Raw genomic sequence first — 26,915 nt, 5'->3', positions numbered from 1 at the left:
GCTGCCCTCCTTTCAACTCTTACAGTAGGGTACCAGCTACAGGGGGATTAGTGGCCTGGCAGGGCACACTCTGAAGTATGTGCCAGTCATATGCATGCTAATGCTCTTCTCCTGCTATTGAAACAGAGCATTTCAGGTGGAATATAGCGATGGCTGCACCAAAGATTACCTGGAGATTCGTGAAGGGAATGATACAGGCACACTGTCAGGACGATTCTGTGGGAACTCCTTGCCTTCAAATTATACATCTACTGTTGGACACGTCCTGTGGGTCAAATTTGTCTCGGACAGTGAAGGCACTGATGTTGGCTTCAGGGCCACATTCTCTCACTGTAAGTAGATGTTATTTAATTGAAAACTATTGTTCTTTCATAATACTTCCAAAATTATTCAAAAAAGTCATAGTTTGACTCTATAAAGTCTGTTACAAAATGTTTGCTGATGTCAAAAGGTCTGTAAATTCACTTTAAAAATATTTTGTAAAATACCTACTGAATGTAAAGGGATGCTCTGAAACATGCCAGAACAGAACTTGTGTGTATGTTAAGTATACTGAGTAATTTTGTGAGTATATTAAGTGCCATTTATCAGGCAATTGACAAATGGGGAGAAAATCATTTCTTTCCCATCTTTCCATTTTGCTGTTTGAGTATGACAGTGTCTATCTTCTGATTTGGGTCCAGATGCCATCTAGCAGGGACCGGAATTAGAAGAAAAGGAAATGATGCCAATTTATAGTTCCAAAATTTCAAGGCACTATTGCCAACATCAGTCCAACTTGCTACATGAACAGATTGCTGAAGTGAAACATCCACAGCCATTCTGATTATGCAAGCTAAACTTCTAAAAATTTTCCTTGTATTGAGAGTTTAACTACTCATTTTGAAAACGAAGTGTCAATAGTTTAGACCTCAATGAAATCAGAACTGTTTTTCACCAGAACACACAAAGGCATTTTAAAAACAAATTATTATTTATTAGGATATTATTTAGGAAGAATTAGGATATTATTTAGGAAGAAATGAACATCAAGTAGGCAGAGTCAGGGAGGAGTTTAGACATGCCATCTTTTCACCTCTCCTACATGTAGACCCACAGGGCATCAAATGGGGAATTTCCTTCAGATAAGGGCACACTGCATCCCTCAAAACAAGAAAATAATTAGATGTGTGTCCTAGGACTGTCTGAGACATAAGTCTATGCCTTGCAGCACTGTCTAGTTCTAAGTAAATTAAGTCAGATGGGCCCCAATGCTTCTTTTAATCTATGTGAAATGGAATCATTAGATATCTCCTTCTTGTTTTTCAGTGTATGGAAATGACATCGTAGGAGACAGAGGGCAAATAGCTTCACCACAGTGGCCCAGAAGTTACCCTCACAATTCCAATTACCAGTGGCGAATAAGTGTTAATGGTTCACAAGTTATCCATGGCCGGATCCTGCAGATGGATATCGAAAATCATCACAGCTGCCAGTATGACAAGCTAAAGGTGATTTCACTGTGAGAAGTTATTTTATTTCAATTAACTTTGATAAAAATCTTGAATAGAGAAACCTACAAGAGGAAGAATTTCTGAGGATCTGGTGTGGCTTATTGCTTTTGCTATGTTGTCTTTACAATAATTAATAGTTGGAGGAAGGATTACATACTCTTTGGCTCCCTAACAGATATTTCCAATCTGTGAGTTTGAAACTTTCTAAAAATAAGCCCAGAATGGTACAATATTAATGGTACAATATTAATACTCAAGAATTTCAGGTCAGATACCAGACTGGGCTTTGCTCTGTGCTGGTTCAGTTGAGGACAACAGTGATAATATCATCTCAGTGCTTCTAAAAATTAAGTTATTTCTAAATCCTAAAAGGAACAATCCTTTACTTGCACCTTCTTTGCTCTCTGCATCAGTAATCTTGCTGCTGGCAGTAGAAAGGTGCCTCTTTCTTCCAGTTTGATTGTTTTTCTGTACCCTCCTGTAATATAATCTAGCCTTTATACCAGGCTAAAAAATAGAATCATGGAATCATGGAATAGTTTGAGTTGGAAGGGACATTTTATAGGTCATCTAGACCAAATCCCCCTGCAATAAGCAGGGACATCTTCAATACAGCAAACATGGTGCTAAGCAAAATGGAACAACAGAGGCAAAAGCTTCTTTCTGAACTTAGCTAAACATAAATAAGGTAAAGCTCTTCTTGGCTTTGTCTTTTTTTTAAGCAGTTGATTCACCAATTATCCTTTTATATTTGAGAAATTTCATACTAGTTCAACATATTCAATTCATTATTAATTTACTGATATTTGAGTGTAATATTAATTCAAAAAGTACTTTTTGCTCCATCTCGTGTCATATTTTAACAGTTTTTTTTTCTTCTAACTCAGCCAACCTTTCTTTGTCCCTCTGAAAGCAAAATGAGTTTCTTAAATCAGCTAGACATTCCGTGAGTGTAAATCAGCCTGGCCTTTAACCTGACTCAAGGATCAGATCTTCAATTTAATAGTAATGTTTATTTAATATTTTCTAGCTTTTTGTACTGGACATTTCTACTGGATAGGAGACAACATAGACACAAATAGGTTTGAAAGGTGGCAGAGGACAAGCACCTTTTCACCAGCCAAGATTTTGGCTTATAAATAGATAAAATGAAAAAAGTATATTTGCATATTTATTTGATAGAATTCAAAATATATATGTTCCTCAGGGGAAAAAAAAAAAAAAGGAAAGAAAAAAAAGAAAAGTAATGCCTTTTTCCCTTCATCTCATGGCTTTTTTTCCCCTTCGAGTAACAAAATTGTACCTGTGCGCTTTTTTTAATGTGGGATGCCAGTCTATGTCCCCAAAGAGCTGCCCTGTGATGAAGAATGAGCTGAATTTTATGACTTCCATTCAAATTCTTCTTCTGTGAAAGCTTCACATTTAACAGCATCTAATGGAAAGGGAGATTTTGTTCCATTTTTGTAAGAGAGGTTTCTCTCTACCTGATATTTGCTGAAAGATCTCTCACTCATTTGAACAGGGTAATTTTCTCCTTGGAGACTTGATGGCTATGGGGCAGATAAATACATCCTGGCTGTATGAGGAACAGCACTGTTCTCCTTCTTTCTGCAGGTGTATGATGGGCCCACTGTTCATTCTCGTCCCATTGCAACATACTGTGGTGCAGACCCTGCTTCTTTTGCATCCTCTGGCAGTTCGATGACAATCCAGTTCCAGTCAGATTCATCTGTGACTGGAAAAGGCTTTCTTTTGGAGTGGTATGCAGTGGATGCTTCTGCTGTTACACACACCATTGCTAGAGGTGGGTTATCAGTGGGTTGCACAGTTCAAAGCGATACTAGCCCATGATACACTCAGCTGTACTTAAAGAACTCCAAACCAATTTCTCCACAAGAGAAAGCCCTACTATTAGCAAGGGAAAGATTCAGTGACATTTTAATTAGACATTTTAATAGCTTTTTAAAACAATTTCCAGGGACTCTCAGATATACTAGTTTACAGCGTTCTAAAATAAGCATGTTGCTGGACGGTCATTTTTCTTTACACGGGTATTTCATTAAATCTAAAAATTTTATATTCTTTCATGAAAAATTATCCCTCTTGAAATACCATTCTTAAATCACTGGCCATTGTGATATGAAACCTTTCACTATAATACATCTCATATTCATAAATAAAAAGAATATGCTCAGTATCATCAGGTACCTCTGACAAAAAGCTCCTGGAAGGAGATGAAATATGCTTCTTGTGCCAATGATTTTCTCTGAGCAAGTGCAACAAGTAAAAGTTAATGTCTTCTTTCTAAATCTGAAGGCAGATTTCTGGGGACAGAGGTACTACAGATTCCTGGGGCTCTGCACTATAGTAGCAGTATGTAAGGGATATAACTGCTGGGAGAGCACTGAGCCCAGCAATGACTTTGATCAGCTTCATCGTGATCTAAGCGTATAGCTGAGACATAATTAGTGGAGAAAAAAGAATACTTCCATTTCAAGAGGGTCTAAATTGTTTCTGTATTATTGGTTATGTATGCACCATTCCTTTCTGATACACAACCTGTGTTAAGCTGTGGTAGATACTCTTAGGTCATTTGTTAGGTATTCGTGGTGAAAAAGGTCACATCATTGCTGCACCAGGTAGCACAGGAACATCCTTACAGATCAGGATTTTCGGGTTTTATACTCCCTATTCCAAACTGAAGTTGAAGAATTCCTGCATTACCGTGACTACACACATCATCACTGTGCCCTCATTATGCTTAATTATAGGACTGTCATCTTATATGAGGGGAGAGTTCAGTTTAAAAAGAGGATGTTTTCATTTTTGTCTTCTTGTACATGACAGGTGCATGTGGAGGGACTGTAACAACTGAAGAAACACCTTCATTCCTCTTCTCACCGGGCTGGCCCATGAATTACAGAAATCTTGCTGACTGTGTGTGGCTTATCAGAGCTCCAGGATCCACCGTGGAATTCAATATCCTGGCACTAGACATAGAATCTCACAGCTCATGCAACTATGACAAACTTATTATCAAAGATGGTGAGTAGCCAACATTGCCCTACCTTGACAGCATGCAGTACAGATCCAAGGTCCCAATAGCTGCTTAAGCAATCTAGGTGGCAATGGGAACATGCTCTCAGTCAGTACTCTTCCTTGATTCTGAGACATTCTGGTAGTTAATACAAAATTAGCAAAGTGAAGAAAAATATTTGGTAGTCTATAAAAATATTTCTTAGTCTGTAAGGGATTAAAGGTCTTAAAAAGCATCTTCCTGAAAGAAGATGTGAGACACAGCAACAAGCAGGCAAATGTGAACTGATTTAGTTTTATCACTCATGTATTCTTCTGGTCTCAGGAGACACGAGTCTTTCCCCAGTGCTGGCTACTCTCTGTGGACGAGAACCTCCTGGGCCAATAAGATCAACTGGAGAGGCAATGTTCATCCACTTCATGTCAGATGCAAGTGTCACTGGAGCTGGGTTTAATGCCTCTTACCAAAAAAGTAAGATATGCTTCTCTTATCCCCAGATAAATGCCTGCCTTGCTGCTAACAATGGGGTAAGAAAAGAAAAGACCCTGGCATTGTTAACAGTTGTCTACAATCTATCTAATTAATCACACACCCCAATTATTTGCATCTCATGAATATTTATTAATAAACATCTGGCTCTGCAAAGGTAAAATTTGTTATTTTCACAGCAATATAATGCAACAAAGCATGATTCAACCAGACCAGTCACCTTTCAGAAGGAAGAAAAGTGTATGCCTAAGCTTCTAACAGCTCAGCTAAGAGTGAAAGAATGCCCAGCTAAGAGAGGGAAATAAATGATTCAAAGCATAGACACAAAATATAAAGAGACAGATGCAGAAAGCTGTTTAAGTTCTATCAGGACTGTCAGCAATTTCCAGTGACAGTCCTCCCACATGCACCCAGGAATGATAACAGATTCCTGAGTGGGCTGGGTCACCAAGGAAGGTGTTAGGACAACAGTGAGTCAGCGAAGTTTATCTGACTGGCAGCTGGAGTAGGTGGCAGTGGTTTGGTCCATGGCTAGAAGCAATGTCCTCAGACAGCGTAATGATATGCTCATGCCATGGGAGGTCCTTGACATGGCTGCCTGCTTACTCATCTGCTAAGTCTGAGAACTGAGTCTCACTGTCAGGAGTTTTGGTGTGTGTCATCTTGCAATCTACTGGCTTGTATTTTGGGACATCATTCATCGTGTGCCTTGCTCTATACCCCTCAACTCTTCATACACTTGTTTCAACATTTTTTTTGCCTGTCACATCTTTTAGTAGACAGGGGTTTTCTCTAAGTGGTTAGGTGAATGGTTGACACTAATATTTTTCTCTTTACTTCAACTCGTTTTTCTCAGGTTGTGGAGGCTATTTGCACACGAGCAGGGGTGTGATAGCATCCCCCAACTACCCTCAAGACTATGCTCCTAATCTGAATTGTTCCTGGCATGTAGTGGTAACCGCTGGATTTATCATTGCTGTTCATTTTGAACAGCCTTTCCAGGTTAAGAGTGAGGATACTTCCTGCAGCCTTGGAGATTACATAGAGGTGAGGTTATTGACTCAGTCACCCAATCCTCAAAGCTATAAAAGCTACTGAATCTTACAGATTTCAGTGTCAGGGTGTCACAGCATGCAAACACCAAAGGCAAATACCACAGATATTATTTCTCTTGTTCTCTCTCTCTCTTATTTATTGCTGTGCATTAACTAATCACTAGGTTATTAATTTCCCCTGTGCCTGGAAGAACTCAGATGGAGTGTGCTCATTCCAGGGCTGTTTTGTTTTGAAGTGACGTTAGCAATTTCTCTTCTAGCTGAAGAATGGGTTAGATAATGCTGCTCCACCTTTGGTGTCTGCAAGAGGGAATGGACGGTTTTGTGGAAGCAACCCCATCTCAACCATGTACACCACAGACAATCAGCTGCTTGTCCACTTCGTTTCTGACAGCAGGAATGAGGGTCAAGGATTCAAACTGATATATGAAGCTAAGAGTCTAGGTAAGTCTAGGTAATAAGCCTGAATTCTGCCACTCATATATATGTAACTTGGAGTTTGTCCTCTTAAAGGAAGTTCTTGTTAAAAGTCCCAACCCTGGTAAAATCATATATCTGCAAAAATGTCCTGTAGGGCATAACTTCTGATCTGACACTCAAATTTCTCCTTTTTAAGGAAAGTCAGGTCACAGAACCTGGAGATATTAAAGTTTAAAAAAAAATGGAAACACTTTAGTAGGGAAATAACATCTATAGTTAGGAAGAGGCATTAAAAATTCACGCAGGAAAAGAAAAAACCCCTGGAAACAAGAACATTATTTTGAACATATAGTATATGCAGTGCAACTGCTAAATTATGTTAGGAATTATTCAGGCTAGTATGTCTAGAAAGGTGACAACACTTCTCACAGGTTTTATTCCCAGCTGAGAAAATAACATTACTTGCCAGACCTAACTTTTTTGAAAGAATGAAAAAAATGGAGACTCAGGTCCCAGGAGTAAATCAGGACCTAGGCATTTGCAGTTATTCCACTGTATTCATGACACACACCACTGAGGACACGTGTTTAGATACACTGTTAAATAGTGTATCTAAACACAACTAAGGTGACCCATCTATCAAATTTTTAAGTGCTTGATTTTTGCTTATTTTCCCTGCTGCCCCAAAGAATCTTTCTTCTGGTGGATTCACAGGGAGAATCAATGAAGCTCTACTATAGCATTTCTACTACTTCAATTTATGGAACTTGACTAAAGCCCTGTGTTAAACCAGTATTGCTACAATATAAAGTGTTGTTTTGATGGAAAAGTTCTGGTCAAAATAAAGATATTTTTGTGGGATAAAGGACCTGAACAAAGCCTCATGTTTGCTCTGACTGGAATTCCTCACACATTCATTATTTTCTCAAACAGACATTTCAGTTTTTGGAAAATAGAAGTGGGGAACAATTAACAGAAATATTGATGGGTCTGCCTTGTGGGCTTTCTAGCTCTTGGGAATTGGGATAGAAATATGTTTTCTGCTTGTTTTAGAAGCAATCCAAGGAAGAACTAATAGCAGTTTAATTCAGGGCCCTGAACATTTGGAAATGTGTAGGGATAGGTAAACAGGAGCACAGAAACATAGGATTCTACTGCATTAAAATGTTTTCTCATGGTAAACAATAAAATGTATTTGTTTTTTATGAAACTGTATGACATCAAAAGGAAACTGTTGGAATATAGTGATAACTCATATTTTTGGTGGCTCACCCGTTTCCTTTACATGTTGTTTTTTTTATTGCTGATCTTTTCTTTCCCAGCTTGTGGAGGGAACATTTATATCAATGATTTCAACCCCAGTGGATATACATCTTCCCCCAACTATCCGAGCAATTACCCCCCGCATGCTGACTGTGTCTGGACCATAACTGCTCCCAATGGACATGCAGTAGAGCTGCAGTTTGAAGATCAGTTTTACATTGAACCTTCACCAAAGTATACATCTGCATTATTTTACCTGTGTTTCTTCAGAGAATTAATTCTAATTCTTCTTTCCCTGTTACTTTCTCTAATTCCTCCCAGAGAACACTTCTAGATTTACATCCAATGTGGCTAGGAAATTTTTGAGAGATCACTGGAGCTATCAGGCCACTGGTTTACGTTCCTAGAACTTTGCAGTGTTTAACAGAAATTAGTATAACTGACAAAGTGGAAACATCCATGGTAGAAAGGTGCTTTCTGTAAAATCAGTGCCCTCTAGTTCTTTCCTATTCAGTATTTAGTTTTGCAGTCATTTGGACTCTCAGGTGCATTTAAAGCCAGTGGATTGCCACCATGACACTTGTCTCCCTCCATTGCCTGACTGCTGGTTTGCAATAGGTCTGCACATTTTGCACACCCTGCCTGAAGCATAAAACAAGGCTCGTTTCCAGCTGATGTAACTTCATTGGTTAGGGCTGGACCACTATAAGGCAAAGGTGAGCATCATCTGTGAGACCACCTCCAGAAAAAATGGTGAAAAATAGACAATTCCAAAGGTGTCCTTTCTGGTTTCCCAGGACACTGCACCATTATGAAAGCAAAGTTGTTAGTTAAGATATTTTGGGTCTTTCTATGCGCAGCTAAGTAACCCCCAGATTTGAATTTTTATTCCCTTAATCTGTGGTGTTGTTCCTTATTTCAACACTCATCAGTGAGACTTAATAGGGAATATCAGCTGAATCTCAACGCTGCAAATAAAAAATATTAAAGATGGTCACAACTACTTTGCCAGTACTGTTCATATCTCTTCTCAGAACTTGCTTTTGTCAGATCTGGTCTGATCATAGACTGAGTTTTAGATAAATCTTTCTCAATGCTTCTAGCACTTCTTTTGATTCAATTATTACATAGTACAATGGATTATGAAATTGTTGATTCTGTCCTGGTCACACTGCATGGAAACCGATCTAATTCACTGCAGCTTCATGGCTTTGTGCACATACTGAAATGATTTTGAAGCTTTACTGCCATACATTGAACAGAAAATTCTCTTCTCTTCTAGCTGCACTTCCAGCTACCTAGAGCTGCGCAGTGGTGCTGACAGCACCGCCCCTGTCATTGCCAAGCTGTGTGGAGGTTTGATGCCAGGCTCGCAGAGATCCTCAGGAGCTGTCATGTACCTGAGGTTCAGGTCTGACAGCAGCGCCACACACGTGGGATTCAATGCTAAATACTCCATTGGTAATGCTTGTATTCAATTTCTTGATTTTAAAGAAGATTTTGGTCTCAAATGTTAGACTTTTGTAATAGGGTTTAAATCAGATCTGTGGGCTGACAGATGTCAGCATGTTCTGCACTTAGCAAGCAGTGAAAATTAGGGAAATATGAATAGGAAAGTACTCACAGACATGCAGCAGTGAAAACAATGACTGGATAACCTCTTCTCAAAGACAATTATCAAAGGAGGAGTAGAAAAAATGTCAATACGGATAAAGTCGTGTAACATGTTTTGATTTTCTGCATGCAAACCTAATGTCACTTTCATGAGCAGGATTCTGAAGGGGAATGCAAAGATCGGCTGAGAACTGGCAGGAGAAGAACAAATTAGGAGCTTCTCTATGTAAATGTAAATCAAACTATAATGACAATGCTGCTAGGCAAACAGAGGTAGCAGAATAATGGACTGAAAAAGGAATTGAGAAGTATTATTTGTCAGTTGGGAAGAGAAATACTTTAAAATTATTTGCTCTCGAACTGCAAAAACAGGATTGGAAAGCACTAGCAAAGTTTTAAAATTAAAGAAAAAATAGTCTTTGGTCAGACTGAGAAATATGCTATGCTACTTTTTTGGTTTTGATAATGTTAATAATCTTCAAAGAATAACAGCTATTAGGTTAGTATCACTCATATAGGAAAGTCTAGGATTGTTAATATATTGTTTTCAAATATATTAACAGTGGAATATATTGTTTTTACACAGAATTTTGCTGATTGCATTAGATCTCAAGCACTTAAGCCAAAATAGTGTGCTATTATATTTCTGAATATGAAAACTGAAGGAACCTGTATATATATACTTGTTAGTATATGAAGCCACAACTTACATTTAACCCTAATGGATTTACAGAATCTTGTCTGGATGCCAGTCATCCTGACACAAAGCACTGATCACAGAGGAGGAGACAGTAAGAACACAACTGTTATTGCCATGGCAAGATTGTAACAGACAGGCACAGAATTCACTGTAAAAAAACTTCCAATAAATTCCTGCTGGAAATATTGTTTCATAGAATCATAGAATATCCTGGGTTGGAAGGGATCCACAAGGATCATCGAAGTCCAACTCCTGGCCCTGCACAGGACCACCTGAAAAATCACAGCATGTGCCTACAAGCACATGTTGGCTGTAAGCCTTACTAATACAAACTTACGTTTGCAGGTACCACAGAGAAATGAGTGTTCAGAGAGAGAAAATTAAAAATGAAACTTTTGAAGCTGTTTTACAAATTGTGCAATGATCAGTTACCAAGGCATCACAAGGAGGGGAATGTGAACAGGAAGGGACAACAGGAAAGAAGAGTCTAGACCATAGCTGTAGGCCCATACCAGGAGTCAACTTCTACCAGTCATAAAAAATTTAGATCCATGCTTAGCAAGCTGCATTGCTTTATAATTTGTCTGATACATCCTTGCAAGATTTTCTGCTAAATATGGACATAGGTGAAGATAAGATTGAAAACTGCGAATTTGTTCAAGTTACAAAAGATATGACAGAGAGGAAGGGTTGCTTGCAATGGCAGGGGACATGTGTGTGTGTGTGAAAAAAAAACAGCAACAAAAAACAAACTAGGACTGGTTGAATTAGCTGGAGAACAGGGAATATTTTTAACTAGAAAGCAATTCCTGTTTTATTGCCACAGTTAGGGAACAAGTCAGTTGTGCCTTAGCTTTAACTCTAGGAGAATGATCATCTTTCTGAGGTCCTTCAGTCAACCAAACAATATTCTTTCTTTTGCAGCTCCCTGTGGCGGGACAGTGATAGGACAAACTGGCATCATCGAAAGCACAGGGTATCCTGATATTCATTATCAAGACAACCTGCTGTGTGAATGGTTTCTGCAGGGTCCCAGGGGCCACTATCTTACCATCAGACTAGAAGGCCTAGATATTCAAAACTCCTCCGAGTGCACAAATGACTTTGTGGAGATCCGAGAATACAACGCTTCTGGTCAGAGAATTATTTCAGTGTTTGTCTTTCCCTCCCCAGTACTACTATGAAACCTCACCAGAGGTTCCTGAAAGCATTTCCCTTTGGGTACAAAGTGAGCCTTTTCAGTATACAGTATTTGCTTCTGTCTGCCTTGCTTGCTAATACAAAGTGAGGTAAACAACCCCCTTCTATATGCCAGCAATAACTTGATTTTACTGGTTTGTTCCTGCCTGTCCAGTTAAACTAGAAAATGATCCTTAAATATAAATATAAAATATTGATATAAAACTGTCTTTCTGTATGTGATTTTTGCAGGAAATTTGTTGGGCAGGTACTGTGGTAATACTCTCCCTGATGCTGTGGACACTTCTGACAGTTTTGCTTATGTCAAGTTTGTCACTGATGGATCAGTCAATGCCCAAGGCTTCAGACTGCGCTTTGATTCCAGTACTGAAGGTTGGATTTGTAACGTTGCAAGATACTTTGAGGAAGCAACATATACCACAGATTGTATTGCACTAATAGAGCATATATTGTAGATCACTTTTTCTTGGAGGGGTGTGATGTTTGCTCTTAAATATAAACTCAGGGGGAAATATGAATAGAGTTCTCTGGCAACTACTTAGTTGAGATGAAACTTTGTGAAGCAAGCAATCTCCTGCTATAATGGGTGTTGCCATCAGTGGTAGGTCTTGCACAATGAAGCATACTCTTCCATTCCTTTTCTCTTCAGCAATTAGTCTAGAGTTGTCCTAACATACCCTCCCCACATCCCTCTTGAGGAGCAAGAAGGTAGAGAAATGCTGTAATTTTCCTTTATGTTATTCTGTCCCTCTAAGGTGAGTGGTATTCTTAAATCTCCCTAAAATCAATAGTTTTTAACCCATAGGTTTTAAGCAGAATCACAGAACTGCAGAAACACTGAGGTTGGAAGGAGCCTCTGGAGATGAGGTAGTCCAACCCCCTGCTCAAGCAGGGTCAGGTAGAGGAAGTTGCCCAGGGCTGTGGCCAGTCAGGTTATTGTATTGTTACCCACTCTAAGACCCTGCTCATTCTTTGTAGCTCTGCCCAGTCATCTAAAGGGCAGAAATATGTCAGTCTTGCCACAGTGAGAGGCTTGTATCACTTCACATCAAAGCCCACGTGTCACTCATGGGCTTCTGAAGCCTGGGATGAGCCCTTCAGAGAAGACAATATTAATAAATGGACTAAAAAGAGCTGCTTTAGTCAGTTAATATTCAACTGTATTTATGGCTGAGTGATAAAGACTGGCAGGAATGTAGCTGTTTAGATAAATATGTGGACAGGGTAGGCCAATCAAATTAACCTCTCAGGATCTCTTTTTCTTGCATTATTGTTTTTTTTTTTTCTATAATTCTATAAGCAATGCTTTACTCTAAGAAGTGTCCCAATACTTGGGTATTTCAGAATGTGGTGGGGATCTTACTGCCCCTGTTGGAACATTTACTTCACCCAACTATCCCAACCTATACCCACATAACCGAGTGTGTGAATGGAGGATCACAGTGGAAGAAGGACGACGTGTGACTCTAACCTTTAATGATATGAAAACTGAAGACCACTGGAGCTGTTCATCAGATTATGTGGCTGTGAGTATTGGGTGTAAAGGCAGAAATTGCTCTTCCTAATCCCTTTATGGAGTACTAGTGGATGTAATAAAGCTGAAATGTCACTTATAGGTCTATATGTGGTTTAAAGACAAATCATAATTTAATCTGGGGAAAACAGATAAATGGGAGAAAGTTACCTCTGTAGATGATATAAACTCATCTGCTTGTTTTAGAGTGTGGAATTTTTGAAATTGTGGCCAAGGCGGAGTGGAAGACTTGGAAAAAATAATTGGAATTATCTCTTTATTGGTTATGGAAAAAGGTTCTGGGGTTTTTGAAAGCTTTCAAGGTCTCTTTTCTGTGGACACAAAGTTCATCAGTCAGTTCCAGGTCTCTTTTTACTTTGGAGGTTGTTACTGCTGTTGTTACTTACTGCTGCCAATTAAAAAAGAAAAAAAAAAAAGAGAGAGAGAGAAAAAGCCAAGGATTGCAATAAATGACTACTACTGGGTGGGACCTTGTATATTCTGAAAGAAAGATAGGGAGATCTCAGGAAACTCTACCTCTTTATCACCCTCCATCTCCAAATGGATAAACATTGGTTATTTTATCATGTTTATTTTAGATTTCTGGTTATTTAATGAAAAAAAAAAATCAAACCTGGCATCTAGACCTTAACCTGATCAGATGTACAAATGCCTGAAAAATGTGATTCCTCTATAAAATTGCAGAAATGAGAGATAGACTTTAGTTTCCCATTTGTTCAGATTAGCAGTGCAAACATAGGAATTAACTATAGGATGATCAGAAGCCAGCCCATGCACAAGCATGGGGGAGGGGGAGGGGGTGAAGTAGCTATCCCTTGGGATTTGTAGATGTTTCCCTTGTTTTCCTTCACAGATGCTTTAGGCAAAGCATTGGGAGCTGGCTTTTTATAAATTAATGATCTCTTAAAGGAAGATTTTTCCTGCTAGCTTTTATGCATTCAACACTCTAACAAATTCCAATTCTCAGTGGGAAACATCATTTCAGCCTTGCTTGCACTGCTGAGGCAGTAGTAGAAAGAAGGAAATTAACTCCTAGCCTAAGGACTGTATGAAAGAAACTGAGAAAAATACCTCTGGATCATCAAAAAGTGAAATGTTTGAATTAATCAAAAACACCCACCAGCACTCAATATGTTGAAGATTTTGATAAAGCTGATGTTGGCTTTAACAAGAATACAAAGGCAATGATTTGAAATGAAATAAACATGATCAGTATCTTATTAAGTGACTGAATATATAAATATTGAACTAAACTGCAGTATTCTTCCCAATAAAAGTATTTCAATTTCTCTTTTTAAAAAGGAAAGAGACAGAGAGAATATGTTTGTGTTTCATCAAAATAAGCAAGTTATTTTTAATGTTTTGCTTCAGGGCCTCCTCCACTCAAGGCAATGCAAGTTTGTGCCAAGGTTTGAAGTAGTTCGAGAACTAACCTGCTGTGAGGGACATCGATGAACCTCATATTAAAGATGTGAAACACTGTTAAATGATACAGGAGATGCTCATCAGACTACTATATATTGATCTCATAAGAGTTTACTCTGACCCCACAGGTTTACAATGGCCTTAGACAGAATTCTCCCCGGCTGGCCAAGCTGTGTGGAGAGGTAAATCCAGGCACTGAGGTGAAATCCACTGGAAACACAATGAAAGTCATTTTGGTGACAGACATGTCCCGTGCAACCAGAGGTTTCAGTGTCTCATATACATCTAGTGAAGATGCAGGTAGTGTATGTTTTTGAATTAAGTGGTTAATCTTTGGTGACACATATAAAAAAAATTACCTAAACAGATAACAAATCTCTGATACCTTTTTTCTCTAACATCCCTGGATGGGAATAGATATGGATCACAGTCCCTGCTCTCCCTACTGTTCTATTGTTTTGTACTTGGTCTTGAGTAAGAGATGGTATGAAGTGGCCTTATTCCATGAAAATTTCGAAAAAGCATAGTGCCATAGACAAATTGAATAATTCAAGTGCTTCCTTATTACTCATGGGTGTAATTAATTTATTGTAGCTTGTGAAATAGTGCAGCTAACCTACTTTTGCAAGCCCAGCCTCCAGAGAGGAGGCAGCTGCCAGAGCCTTACTACTACATCCTTGAGTCTTTTGAACTTGATTTTCCAACTCCCACCCCAAGCATCCTACTATAGCGTGAGTGTATTGCTCTTGAGGGTGTGTTTCAGAAAAATTTTCTCTTGAGTCTCAAATTCATTAATGAGCAGGGCTGAGCAATACTGAACTGAAGCTGTAGTGAGATTTTATCAAAATGTTAAATAATGCTTGTTGTATTGATAGTACTGTTGAAATATTTTATTTGATACTGTACATAATTGTTCTTTGCTTTACACGTGTTTTTAAAGACTTGACAATAAATTTTAGGACAGTAGGCAAGAATTCTCTTGTACTTAGCAGTAAATTATGAAAAATAAGAAGATGGAAAAGGTTTTGATCTAATCAGGACATGTGCTTTCTGACATGAGCGGATCTGAATAAACAGGGGCAAGATTTCACCTCATTCAGGAATTATTACTATTTTTTAATAAACTGTATTTTGTTTCTGCAGTTTGTGGTGGAATCCTGGTGGGACATGAAGGTGGGAATTTCTCCTCTCCTGGTTATGATGGCATCAAAAATTACACAAATAACCTGAACTGTGAATGGATAATTGAAAACCCTTCCCACTATAATTCATCCATTTATATGTCTTTCGAGGATTTCCACTTGGAACATCACCAGAACTGCCAGTATGACTACCTAGAGTTACGAATAGGTTTGTATGTTCAGCAGGAGAATGGATAAAGCCTGTCAAGATTCTGGTCGTGCAACTCCGTTTGTGCCAATTCTTGTTCATATATATTTGCAGAGAATGGCTGTTGTAGAATCTGTACATTTGAGAGTGTTCACATTATGCCTTCCATGTTGCATCCATGACCAGGAGCGAGATTTCACTACCAGAGCAATTGATGCATGCATTTGGTCACCTTTTCTTTCAGGGGAGAAAATAGAAAACTGGATAGGTATGTTAGGAGGATAAATTATTTTGGTGTTTGCAATACCAACCTGACTCTCTCTTTACAAGGGAAAATATGAACTTCATCTTCCTTGAAAGATGGAAGTTAGAATGATCAAAACAATTTATTTGGTTCACTGCCCATTCTCTCCCTGGTCCTGCAATGTCTCCAGGGACAGCAGGAATGGAGTAAAGAATGCTTTAATTATTCATATTCTCTGGGCTGCATACCCCATTTTTGTAGTCTATAAGATGATTCTCCAGAAAGGAATCCATATTTCCTGTGCGATTGCATCACAAAATACAGACTGAAGCATTTAAAAGGAAAACAAAAATCACAGGATTAATGCACCAATAATATCTCTGCATATTTGCGCATCTTTAGCTATCTGCAAGAACAGCAACTGGAAATGTCATATGAAAGTCACTCAGCTGATGCCAAGCGTAGTATGAAAGCTTCAGCTGTCTGCTTCACTGAGGGCTGTATCTGTGAGTCCCAGAGAGAGCAGGTTCTAATTCACCAGGAAATCAATTCTGAAAGATGTGAAAAGGTTGAGAGCGGGAATCCTTTACATCCTTATTTGCATTCACTTGAGCAAGAGCTTTTGATTGTGTAGCATTGGTTTGTCCTCTGTAGAGCCAGAGCATGCATAGCTGCATAGCCTAGCAGTTCTCTCCCATGTATGCACTGGAGCTGGGGAATAATAGAAAGAAAACTCAAATACAGAAATAATAAAATATATCTGCTTTGTTACACATCCATTCCCACTACTCACTTCATCATGAACCTCAGGCCTCCAGGTAATACAGTCAAAGGAGAGGGGAGAAATTGTAGTCTTATTTTGCTCTACACAGTTTTGTCATCTAAATAGTAATGTTCACTTCAGCCATACTAATGGAACTTCAGTTTCACAACTACTCTTGTGTCAAAAGCAGAGTGCCCTAACTCATATGTGTATGCTGACAAGTAACATTTAATGAGCACTGAGATGCAAATAGTGCAGAATATCACTAAACTCAGTCAGGTATTGTTTAAGACTCTTGACACAGCAGATGTGTAGTTGGGGAAAGGTCCAATTCAACAATAAGTTACCTGAGAGACCCCAGATGAAGCCAAGATGTGCAAAATTCTTTTGTGATACCCATACAATACATGTCATGGTACTCAAAGAAAAAAAAGGAAAAAAGTGGAATTGACTGTATGTATTCACTGAGAAATATTTAAGCTAAATAGATAAAATAAATATTTTAAATCTCTTAGGAAAAGGGTTTATATTGAGTTATTAAATTATCGGGTGTGTGCATGTAGTCTGTACACGATAATACAGCTGAGCATACTGCTACAGTGAAATAAACTCTTAACTTTTGGCTTTTGTGGAAACTCTTGGGTTTGTCTTTCAGACCATTCCCTTCAGTTTGAATGAAATCTTACAGCACAGTATTTCTGTTTTCATTTTCTGTTTATCAGCAGTCTAGTTCTCTAGCCAGCTGGCCATTCATGAAAGGAATGATAGGTGTCACTTTTCACACCGTAGAGACTGAGTAACCTGTGTCACATCTGTCACACAGTCAATCACCTCATAAGAAGTGCACAAAACATATACTTCACATACTCAAAGTAGATATTACTATTTTTTCCTGAACCATAATTTATCATGAGTGCCTTCTGCTTGTACAGCTCAATGTCAATATCAATGCATGTTAACAAGGCAGTTTGTAGCCATTCTCTTTGTATTTTACATTAATAGAATTTTATTATATGTCACTTTTTATCCTTGTGCTTCAAGGCATTTCAAATGGTGGCTGCCTCACCATATATGACAGAAACATGAAGTCACTCAGCCGTGTGACTTAGAAGAACTGTGAAAGGGCTTTGAAGAACACCCAAAATTTCTCCCTCTTGCTTTACTGCAAGAAAAGTCTGTCATTACATGTGGAGCTACAAGTTGCTTTTTGAATAGAGACTTTTAAGACCAGCAGCCTACTATTGTTAGAGAAGTGAACTTGGGAATGGCATTGCCTGGATGTCATGGGGAATGCTATTACACTTCTTTTCTTTCTCCTGATAATTTATCAGTAATAAAGAGAAACTGATACTTTTGCCAATGTGACGGGTAAGAGCTTACACCAACATAAGCAAAGTTGCAGTGTCACAGAAGTATAGTGGACTGTGTTGTGCTTCCTTTTAGGTTTCAAGGATTTGAGCAAATGCTGGCATTTTTTGCCGTACAGAGAACAATATGTTGATCTCCCTAGGAAAGAGATGCCCACTGTTAATACAGCAGTGACAGCTTGTTCATGGATGATGCACATCCCTATATGGTAGAAAACTCAAAATCCCTGTTGAATTTAATGAGGATGTCATAAAAACAAAGATTCAATAGGTTTCCATGTGTTACAGTCCTTGGGCCATCTCTTCCCAGTGTTCTGCCCCCCAAAAGTCTGTAGTTTTGAGGCAGAACAATGAGGGTTCTGATGAGACATACAAAATGAAAGTGTTCAGGGTGGCAGGAAGGGAAGGAGCCCAGGGTATTAAAAGGATCATAAATATAGCTTTGGAGAGAACTTCCTTGTTGCCAAGATTTAGATCCCAGCAATGAACTGCAGCACTCTCCTTATGTCCATAACAAAAAATCAGTTACTAAGTGTGATTATGTACTTTTCTCCGTTTTCTAGTTAAAACACAAGGAAATGTATGTTTGCCCTATTCCTTTATGCTATTGCAGCTCTTCTAGGACTCAAAAATTGTTGTGGTTTTTTTTTTCTTTACTTAGGGGATGCTGATGGAGAGCTAATAGCTAGACTTTGTGGTCAGGCTGCACCATCTGTACCACTAGTCATAGCTGCCCCACAGGTCTGGGTACACTTTTTAAGTGATGAAAACACAGAAGATAAAGGATTCTTGGCCCATTACACATATGAAGGTAAATGACTTGCTAGACTGCTGCCTTTGCCAACTGAGGCACTTCTGGGGAATGTTGCCATTCATTTGGTGATACTGAGAATATACGTGATGGGATCAGCTCTTAAAGAGGCCCTCAAAGTTACACGGTCCCTGCCACTATTTATATCCTTCTAAAGCAAGCACATGCTAGAAGCTGAATTTTCAGATTTATTTTCTGCCTCACTGTTCCCATTCCCCAAACTGCATTTGAAGTTTTGCAATGCTGTGCAACACTCTTAACAGCTGGTTGCTCTTGGGAATAGGGATGTAACAGGTAGCACCAGCCAAGTTTGACTTATTTCAAATAGGTCTCCAGAGTGCTAGCAGAGCTGAAATGCATTCTGCTGCTTGAACCTTAGCACTAATTTTGAAATCCACTTAAAGCCGTATCAGTGCAAATTACACCACTTTGCCATTTATATGCCAACACAACTAGTCTTCCTGTCACAGCTGAATTTAGCCTTGGGGCTTCTCTAGACACATCAACAACTTTTTTACTTGATTGTGTTGGTCCAAGAATGGTGCTGATTTTCTTAAGTGTCTGAGATAAGTAAATGGAAGATAAGGTGGAAGAAGCAGCTCTAAGTGTCAGTTGGTTAAGGTTTTGCAGAGCTATATTAAGTGTCAGAAAAAATGCAAAGTTTCAAGGTCATTGCATCTGTTTACTCACTATTCAATGATAAACATTTTAAACATGAATTTTCCCAAAGAAGTTGTTCATCCTTACCTGTATCAGTCTAACTGAAATACATTTTAGTACTATTATAAGCTGAATAATCTTCCATTTGTTTGATTATAGTTTTCAGTTCCTAAAATGTATTGAATTTTTTTTTTCTTCAGCCTGTGGTGGTATACAGTCAGGCGAAAGGGGAGTTATCTCAAGTCCTAACTACCCAGAGCCTTACAGCAGTCTGACTCACTGCTCCTGGTTGTTGGAAGCCCCTGAAGGTGAAACCATCACTGTGAGTAATGTAATGTCATGATTATGTGCACAGCTGACAGTGTGAGAAGAATCTTCTGAGTCTTGAGGAACAGGTTTGAGAAATTGGAAAATCAGAAATGTGGAGAAATGAAATATCTCCCCATCAATCTTAACTAAGAGGGGGAATGAAGATAACCAAACTGGACTGTGCTTTTTGAAAATCAGAAGGATTCTAGTATAACTTGACCTCAAAACATAGCACTGACTTCTCCTTTAAACAGTGACTTGGTTAAAAAAAATAGTTAGAAAACCTAAAATAACTCATTTTATTAGGTATGCATGGATATTCTCAATATCATGAGAATGAATATGAGGCTGCAGGTATTTCTTCTCCTCAGAGAAGTTACAAGCCACTAGAAAGTTACTTTTGTGTCTTAATGGTCTGGAAGATAACATAATTTCTGGTACAAATAACATCTATGAGATGCTGCTCTTATTTCCCAATAACTATTAACAAGTGCCTGAGGTACTACTTTCTTGAGTCAAACTCCTGAGAGACCAATTTAAGCACCTTTATAACCAAGCAGTGTGAAACTTAACTCACTGAATTATTTGACTGATTCTTTCAAGAACAGGTCCAATCACTGATATTTATGGTCCAGGTCAGAAAAGTATCTGAAACGCACTTTTGTTAAAACACATTGCAGATTTTCATATGTAATGTCTTTCATTAATTTCCCTATCATGTTTTCCTTGTTTACAACTAAAAAGGTATTTCTTAGAAATGCAAACCCGTAGTCCTAATTATTCTGGTGCATGATATTCTGACCACTGCCTAGGTACTTACTTCAGGGAATACAGGATTATTTTAAGAGAAAACAAAATGTCTATTTAATCCACAAATTTGTTTAAAGCAGAACTAATCTCAAGCAGATGGAAGCAGATTTCTGTTTTGAAAGGACTGAGTAGCAGCCCCCTCAATGAAGGTAGACTAAATTTTGCAGTATAAGATGCCAGTTTCAGTTGCTGGTCTGAATTTAAACCATTAGAGCTAAATTTGTATTTGGTCTTTGACTGAGGCAGAGTTCTTTTGGAAATGAATACACACAGAATGTACAGGGGGAAATATTATGTGTTCACTAAACTTTTCTACAAAGATCCTGCTCCTGAAACTGGTAAAAAAAAAGACTGATTGTAACGGGGCCAGGCAGTAATTAGTGTACATCAATATTTCAGCATCAACAAATGCATGAGTCTACTGCATCAGCAATCTAAATCTTTGAACTGGAAATCCCACCTGTGTGCATATCACTGCAAGGACAAATGGAATCAGTGTGGGAGGAAGACAGGGTCAGAAGCTGCCTGCCCCTCCTAGTCTGTTTATGTGGTGCTTCCAGGCCCACAGGAATGAACCATGGAACTGTTTCTGTTTTAATGGAAACTAACATTATTTTTAGCAACTGTTAGTACATTGATTCAGAATAATAGGAAGAAAAAAAATCCAGAGCCTTCTGCTTACATAACTACTTGTATTTCATGACCAGAAGCCTTGAGTTCAACACCTGCACATATTCAAGACTGTTTTGAAGCACGTACTTAGCTTCAAAGTATGGTTAAGTCCAAATAATGCCAGGTTTGAACCTATGCATTCCTTTTCCATTTCTATCTTCAAGCTAAGTAGCTGCTGTTACTTATAGTGGTAAGATTCCAAGCAATACTTGCAGGAAAGCATCATGAAGCATGGGTTGGATTTCTAAGCATACCCAGAAATCATTGTACCAGGATGGCTACAGGATCTGGCTGGAATTGCTCTAAACCCTCCCTGGAGTGACTGGTTTTAGCACCTGAATGTCACTTTTGTGTGTTGCAGCTTACTTTTACAGCCTTCCATGTTGAAAATCATTCACTTTGTAAGTGGGATTCTGTTACTATCCTGAATGGTGGATCTCCAGGGTCTCCTGTCATAGGGAAGTATTGTGGAAATACATCCCCTGGGACAATTCAGTCTGGTTCCAGCAAACTACTTGTCATCTTTAACTCTGATCACTCAATTCAAGGAGGTGGCTTCTATGCAACATGGACATCAGAATCTTTAGGTAAGTTTGCATTAACTAACAAAAGAAATACGTGGCAACATCTTCAGCATCCCTGAAAGAAAGCAACATTAAAAAAATCAAGTTGCTGTCTGATCTCACACAAGGAAATAAAACTTAGACTGATTTTGTACTTTTTAAGTCTCATACTGGCAGCTTCTTGATGGCTGTAAATTGATACCATGTCCATTAGCCTCCCGGCAGTGGTATCTATTGTCAGTGACTATGAGACATTTCATTTTATGAATAACAATTGTTCCACAGTTTGATTTGGTTTAAACATTTAAAACTAGGAAGAAGTCAGTTTCAAAACAGAGAGGCAGACAGAATTTCTCAAAGAGCACGTCTCAATAGCCTAAACCTCTTCCACTGCAGTGGAGATGTTGGTACCCTTTTGAAGGTGATATACATGCAGGATTGAATGGTACATTTTTCAAAGCTACCATCCTTCTGTTGAGATTATCAGCTCTCTCGATTTTAAAAAAAGGTAGCTCACTGTTTGCACAGTGTACCTCAGGAAGTCAATAAAGGACTGAAGGCAAGAGAAGATGTGGCAGATAGTGACAGGACAGAAATCACTGTGCCTTCCTACCTCAGAACAGAGCTGGCCAAGTGCTCCCTACTGTCACCTACAGCTGCAAACCTTCTGGCTGATGCTTATCACCTTTCTGTCCGTTAATAATGTAGCAGCGTCTTTTAGTAGTAGTGATGGAATGTCTTTTTAAATATCTCAGTAGTCTACACTTGCATGAATATACACTGTCACTTAAGCAGGATTTTTACACTGTTCTCACTGAGATTTCATGTGTGAGGAAAACCACTCTTCAGTGATGTAGTAGACATTAGCCTACATGTGCAATATGTATAGGTAGTATTCACTCTGTGAGAGGGTTTGGGGTTTTTTTATGTACCTGATTTCCTTTCTTTAGCTTTTTTCTCACTTGTTCACTGAGAATTTCTGGTTTTTGTTATGTGTGACCAAAATCTGGCTTTGCATCCTTCTAAACACAAATGCCATTACTAACACAGGAGAATGAAAAATAAAATCTTTCTTTTAAAACTGTATTTTTTTTTAATTAAGAGGGAAAAAAGGAATGTTATAAACCTTTTTTTGCTCTTTATTAATCCTTTTACTACATCGTCTCTGAAATAATAAGGGTTGCTTGTGCTGTACGCATAGCCCTAGTAAATTATTCTTGGCATGGTATTTGCAAATATGTTTCTAATTATCTAAATGTACTATGTATAAAAACATGAGCTCCCACAGAGCCATGACCAGTTATTCCTCTTCATAAATGAATCTGTTAGCAATTTCTAAAGTCATGTTTTCCAACCCTCTCCATAATCCCACTGAGATCCACAGGGCTGCCTGGACTGGAGAAGTCACCATTTTGCCCTGGGTAAACAGATGTAGCTTGAGGAGATTCACATGTAGAACTGCAATATTTTCATGTTGCAGAGTGAGAAGAAAAAAGTATTCAACAGTAGATTGGGTTTTTTTCCCTAGAGTACTCTTCTGAACGGCTGTCTGTCATGATGTGCATGCTGTGGGGTGTGGGAAGGAACCTGCAAAGTCTCAGGAGAAGCTCCTCATTAATGTGTTCCTGGTCCTTACAGTCTTTCAACGCAATACTCACTTCAATTTACCAGGAGTGTATAGATGGACCAAAGCAAAAGTGTATGAACTGGCAAGGAGAACGAGCTTGTGCAGAAGATAAAGTGAAGTACAAAGAGAGACCTTCCCTAGAGTGTAACTACCTCCCTACTGCAGGGGTGGGAGAAAGAAAATTACTTAAAAGAGGGGTAAATGAAGTTTCAATGGGTATCAGGACTTTCTCACTCTTGCAGGCACAAAAGGAAACAGCCATTCAAAGCTGACACCAACCAAAAATATTTGAACATTTCTCCCACTTGTTGCTGGTTTTTTGCAGGCTGTGGTGGAATCATTCATTCTGATAATGGTGTGATCAAATCCCCTCATTGGCCTCAAAACTTTCCCATGAACACCAGATGTACATGGACCATCATTGCACATGAAAGCAAACACTTGGAGATGACCTTCCATAGTAACTTCCATATTCCAGATAGCGATGGAAGCTGCCAGAGCAGTTACGTGAAGGTAATAATTGTTAGGGTTAGATCAGCAGAGCAGTGGTTTAAGAAGTCATGATTCCAGAATCCTGTTTTGTGTTTGTCATGGTTATAACTGTCAAGGTACAAAATTAATGAAATATAAACTGAAGTCCTTGTACCAATACAGTCCATTTTCTGTGTGTTTTGTGAACTGGCTTGTATATAGTCTGAATTTTCATCTCTTCTTGAGATTCCATCACCTTCCTTGCTGCCCCAAAAATTAAAAATATGAAAAAAAAAGCATATATGATTTCAGAACGAGGAAATAACGAGAAAATACAATGTAAATAAAAGATTACTCCAGTGAGTAAAAAAAAAAAGGAATGTGACACTGTAATTCTACCAAACTTCTTTATAAGTGTTTAAACTGTCCAAGTTGCACTAATCCTTCTTTTTTTTAATCTCCAAAACCAAAGATAGTATTCTTATCTTTCATATGTTGTCAAGAGCCTCTTGTTTTCAAAGCAATAGAATGAAGTGGACATGCCTTGAATTTTTCATTGTCATTTTTTTCTCAGGCATTTGGCATATGTTCAGTGGTTTTGTGCTCATTTTCTCCCAGAAGTGCAACTCCCACTTGAAATAAAGGGCAAACATAATTTGACAACATGTAGGAAGACTTGAGCAGCTGGATCAGGATGGTCTGATCCATACCTACTAACTCACAAACCACAGTTGCACTCATTTTTTAAGGCTGTGAAAGAAAGCCCTACAGCTAACAGATTTGTCTTTTCAAAGACAGTAATTAATTGATGTAATATGTTAAAATAAATTTCACTAATATGGAAGTCTTAATGTCAACCAGTAAAGGTGTTTAATTTAAAATTCCTAAACTGCCCTGAATGGCATAAGCAGAACTATGTCAACTGGATATTTCCTCCATAGAGAAAAATCTGAAAGTTTTGATGTCCGTTTCCATTTCTAAATGTCCAGTTTGAGATGCATGAAGGTGTCTGCATATGAAAAACTGTGGAACAGATGTAAGTTTCTTCCATTTAATCCAAATTGAGCAGCCACAAAAGAGTAATCCAAAATCAATAGTGACTTTGCAAAACCTTGGCCAGGCTATAGACTATTAAAATTAATCCTTTGAGCATCCATTGCCTCAAACACCTGGTCACATGAATGAGGTGATTCATATGCCTACACTTACAGACTAACCCTTGGCTAACCCTTTCCTTTCTAGGATGGTTGCTTAGAGCTTCATGTGGTTGTTCTGGTTCCTCTCAATTTCTTTAAAACACATTATTTTAAATATCAAATACAATTTGGTTTTAATATATTTTTGGTATAAACTACCAATAAAGAAACTATGCAAACATATCAACAAAAATAACTTTATTATTAAAGTAAATAATTTGTATTTAAGTAGACTTTTTAAATCCTTGTCCATAAATATCTTGATTCAGGAAATTTTTTAAATGGTTAGAAACATCAAACATTTATACCTATGTTTCATTTTATATTTGTCTTGAAATTCAGTGCTTAAACTGTGAGTTTTAACTGTGCATATTTAAGTAAATATCTGAAGAGGCTTTCACTTACCTACCTAAACCTGCATGTGCTTCTTGAATTCAGGGCTTGATTGAACTTAAATTGGCTGTTGGTACAGTTGAAGTAATACTTAAAAAAAATCGTAGTGTTTTCTTCATTATATTTTTTGTGAATTTTATTATTTTCTTAACTCTCTATGTGACTTGATACTTGTAAATGCAAAATAACAAAAATGGGAATCTTTTTTTATTACCTTTATTATCTAAGGCTAGATATTAGGAATCCAGATCTCCCAGCTTGATGCCTCTATATTATTCTAGCATTACAGTTTTTTGTTTTATTTACTCATGAGTAACATAAGGATTGCATGTAATAATTCCTTGTACACATAGTTATGCATATTTATAGGGTGTATGGAGATAAGTAAACAGAGACAAAATGAAAGTAGGTAATGATTGTACACAACATATTTTAGTTTTGTCCCCTGGACCTGATCTATGTTTGCTCTGCTGTCATCAGGGATTCAAGAAAATGACCTCCAGATGCCCTTCAGAGGTCCCTGGCAACCAAAGTTAATCACTGTGATTCACTCCCCTGAGTGCAGGGATTAGCTCCAATTTAGATCTCTTTGATTCAGTGTGAGATGAATCTTAACCTAAGTCTTTGGAAAGAAAAATTGCATATGTAATTTCTGGTGGGTTTCCATAACCTACTTGGTCTTTGAAAGCACTAAACAATTTCCAATCTGGCCTTGTCAGGTGTGGAGAGGAAAGGATGAAGAAGAAACAGCTTTATTAGCCACAGGATGTGGAAGGTCAGCTCCTGATCCTGTTGTTGCTCCAAACAATGTGATAACTACAGTATTTCAGTCTCAGGATACTCCTGCACCAGGTTTCTCTGCATCTTTCATAAGCAGTAAGTAATATTAAAGCCAGATGGCTGCTCTATTAGTCTTTTTGGGATTAGTTTGATCTCTGTGTAGCAATTCAGGTCCCGGTCCAACAAGGTATTGAAGCCTCTGCCCAGATTTGGAAACCAAGAGTTTCCATACTGAATGCAATGGAGCTCCAGTGTTGCTCTTGCCAGAAGTCCACCATGAAGCTCTAACTTTATAGTTATTCTTAGCCACCTTTGTCATTTCACTGTGCCCAGAAGAAAAGAATGGGCTTTAATCGTAAAAAAAATTATTTCTCTGTAGTTAAACTACATGGAAGCAAAAGCTGTAATCTTAAAAAGGATCTGCTCTTCCTTCAGAATTTTTATGTCTCATCTTCTTTTCAAGGCACATGCTGAAACTGTGGCAATTTCTCCTGTGTACGGTGTAGTCCATGCCCTTCACATAAATTCCTCACTACCTGCTCTGGCCTTTGCTTTGTTTTGTTGTATTTACGTTTCATGTAGCTCAAGTGGTATTTCTTGGGTTGGCCTGTCCATTTCTTTAAGCATGGCATGTGCTTTGTGACAGTCAAACCCACCAAAAGTGGAGGAGGTAGTTCTTAGCTGCCATAG

At 38.3% G+C, this 26,915-nt stretch overlaps 1 protein-coding gene across 1 annotated transcript in view; it reads left to right on the top strand.

Annotated features, from left to right (window-relative positions):
- Positions 1–26,915, top strand: part of CUBN (cubilin) — a 141,453-nt gene that overhangs the window by 86,197 nt on the left and 28,341 nt on the right. The window contains 19 exon segments of the mRNA XM_032682519.1: positions 127–332; positions 1,309–1,490; positions 3,108–3,297; positions 4,341–4,538; positions 4,855–5,001; positions 5,876–6,066; positions 6,335–6,518; positions 7,817–7,991; positions 9,040–9,218; positions 10,996–11,205; positions 11,503–11,643; positions 12,616–12,797; positions 14,359–14,530; positions 15,374–15,580; positions 18,595–18,744; positions 19,605–19,726; positions 21,557–21,782; positions 23,711–23,898; positions 26,165–26,321. Of these exon segments, the coding sequence (XP_032538410.1) occupies positions 127–332; positions 1,309–1,490; positions 3,108–3,297; positions 4,341–4,538; positions 4,855–5,001; positions 5,876–6,066; positions 6,335–6,518; positions 7,817–7,991; positions 9,040–9,218; positions 10,996–11,205; positions 11,503–11,643; positions 12,616–12,797; positions 14,359–14,530; positions 15,374–15,580; positions 18,595–18,744; positions 19,605–19,726; positions 21,557–21,782; positions 23,711–23,898; positions 26,165–26,321 (3,407 nt within the window).

This window comes from Chiroxiphia lanceolata, chromosome 1 (assembly GCF_009829145.1).
Source record: "Chiroxiphia lanceolata isolate bChiLan1 chromosome 1, bChiLan1.pri, whole genome shotgun sequence".
Lineage (NCBI taxonomy): Eukaryota > Metazoa > Chordata > Aves > Passeriformes > Pipridae > Chiroxiphia > Chiroxiphia lanceolata.
Note: the sequence above shows the minus strand (reverse complement) of the source record. Positions and strands in the feature narration are given on the sequence as shown.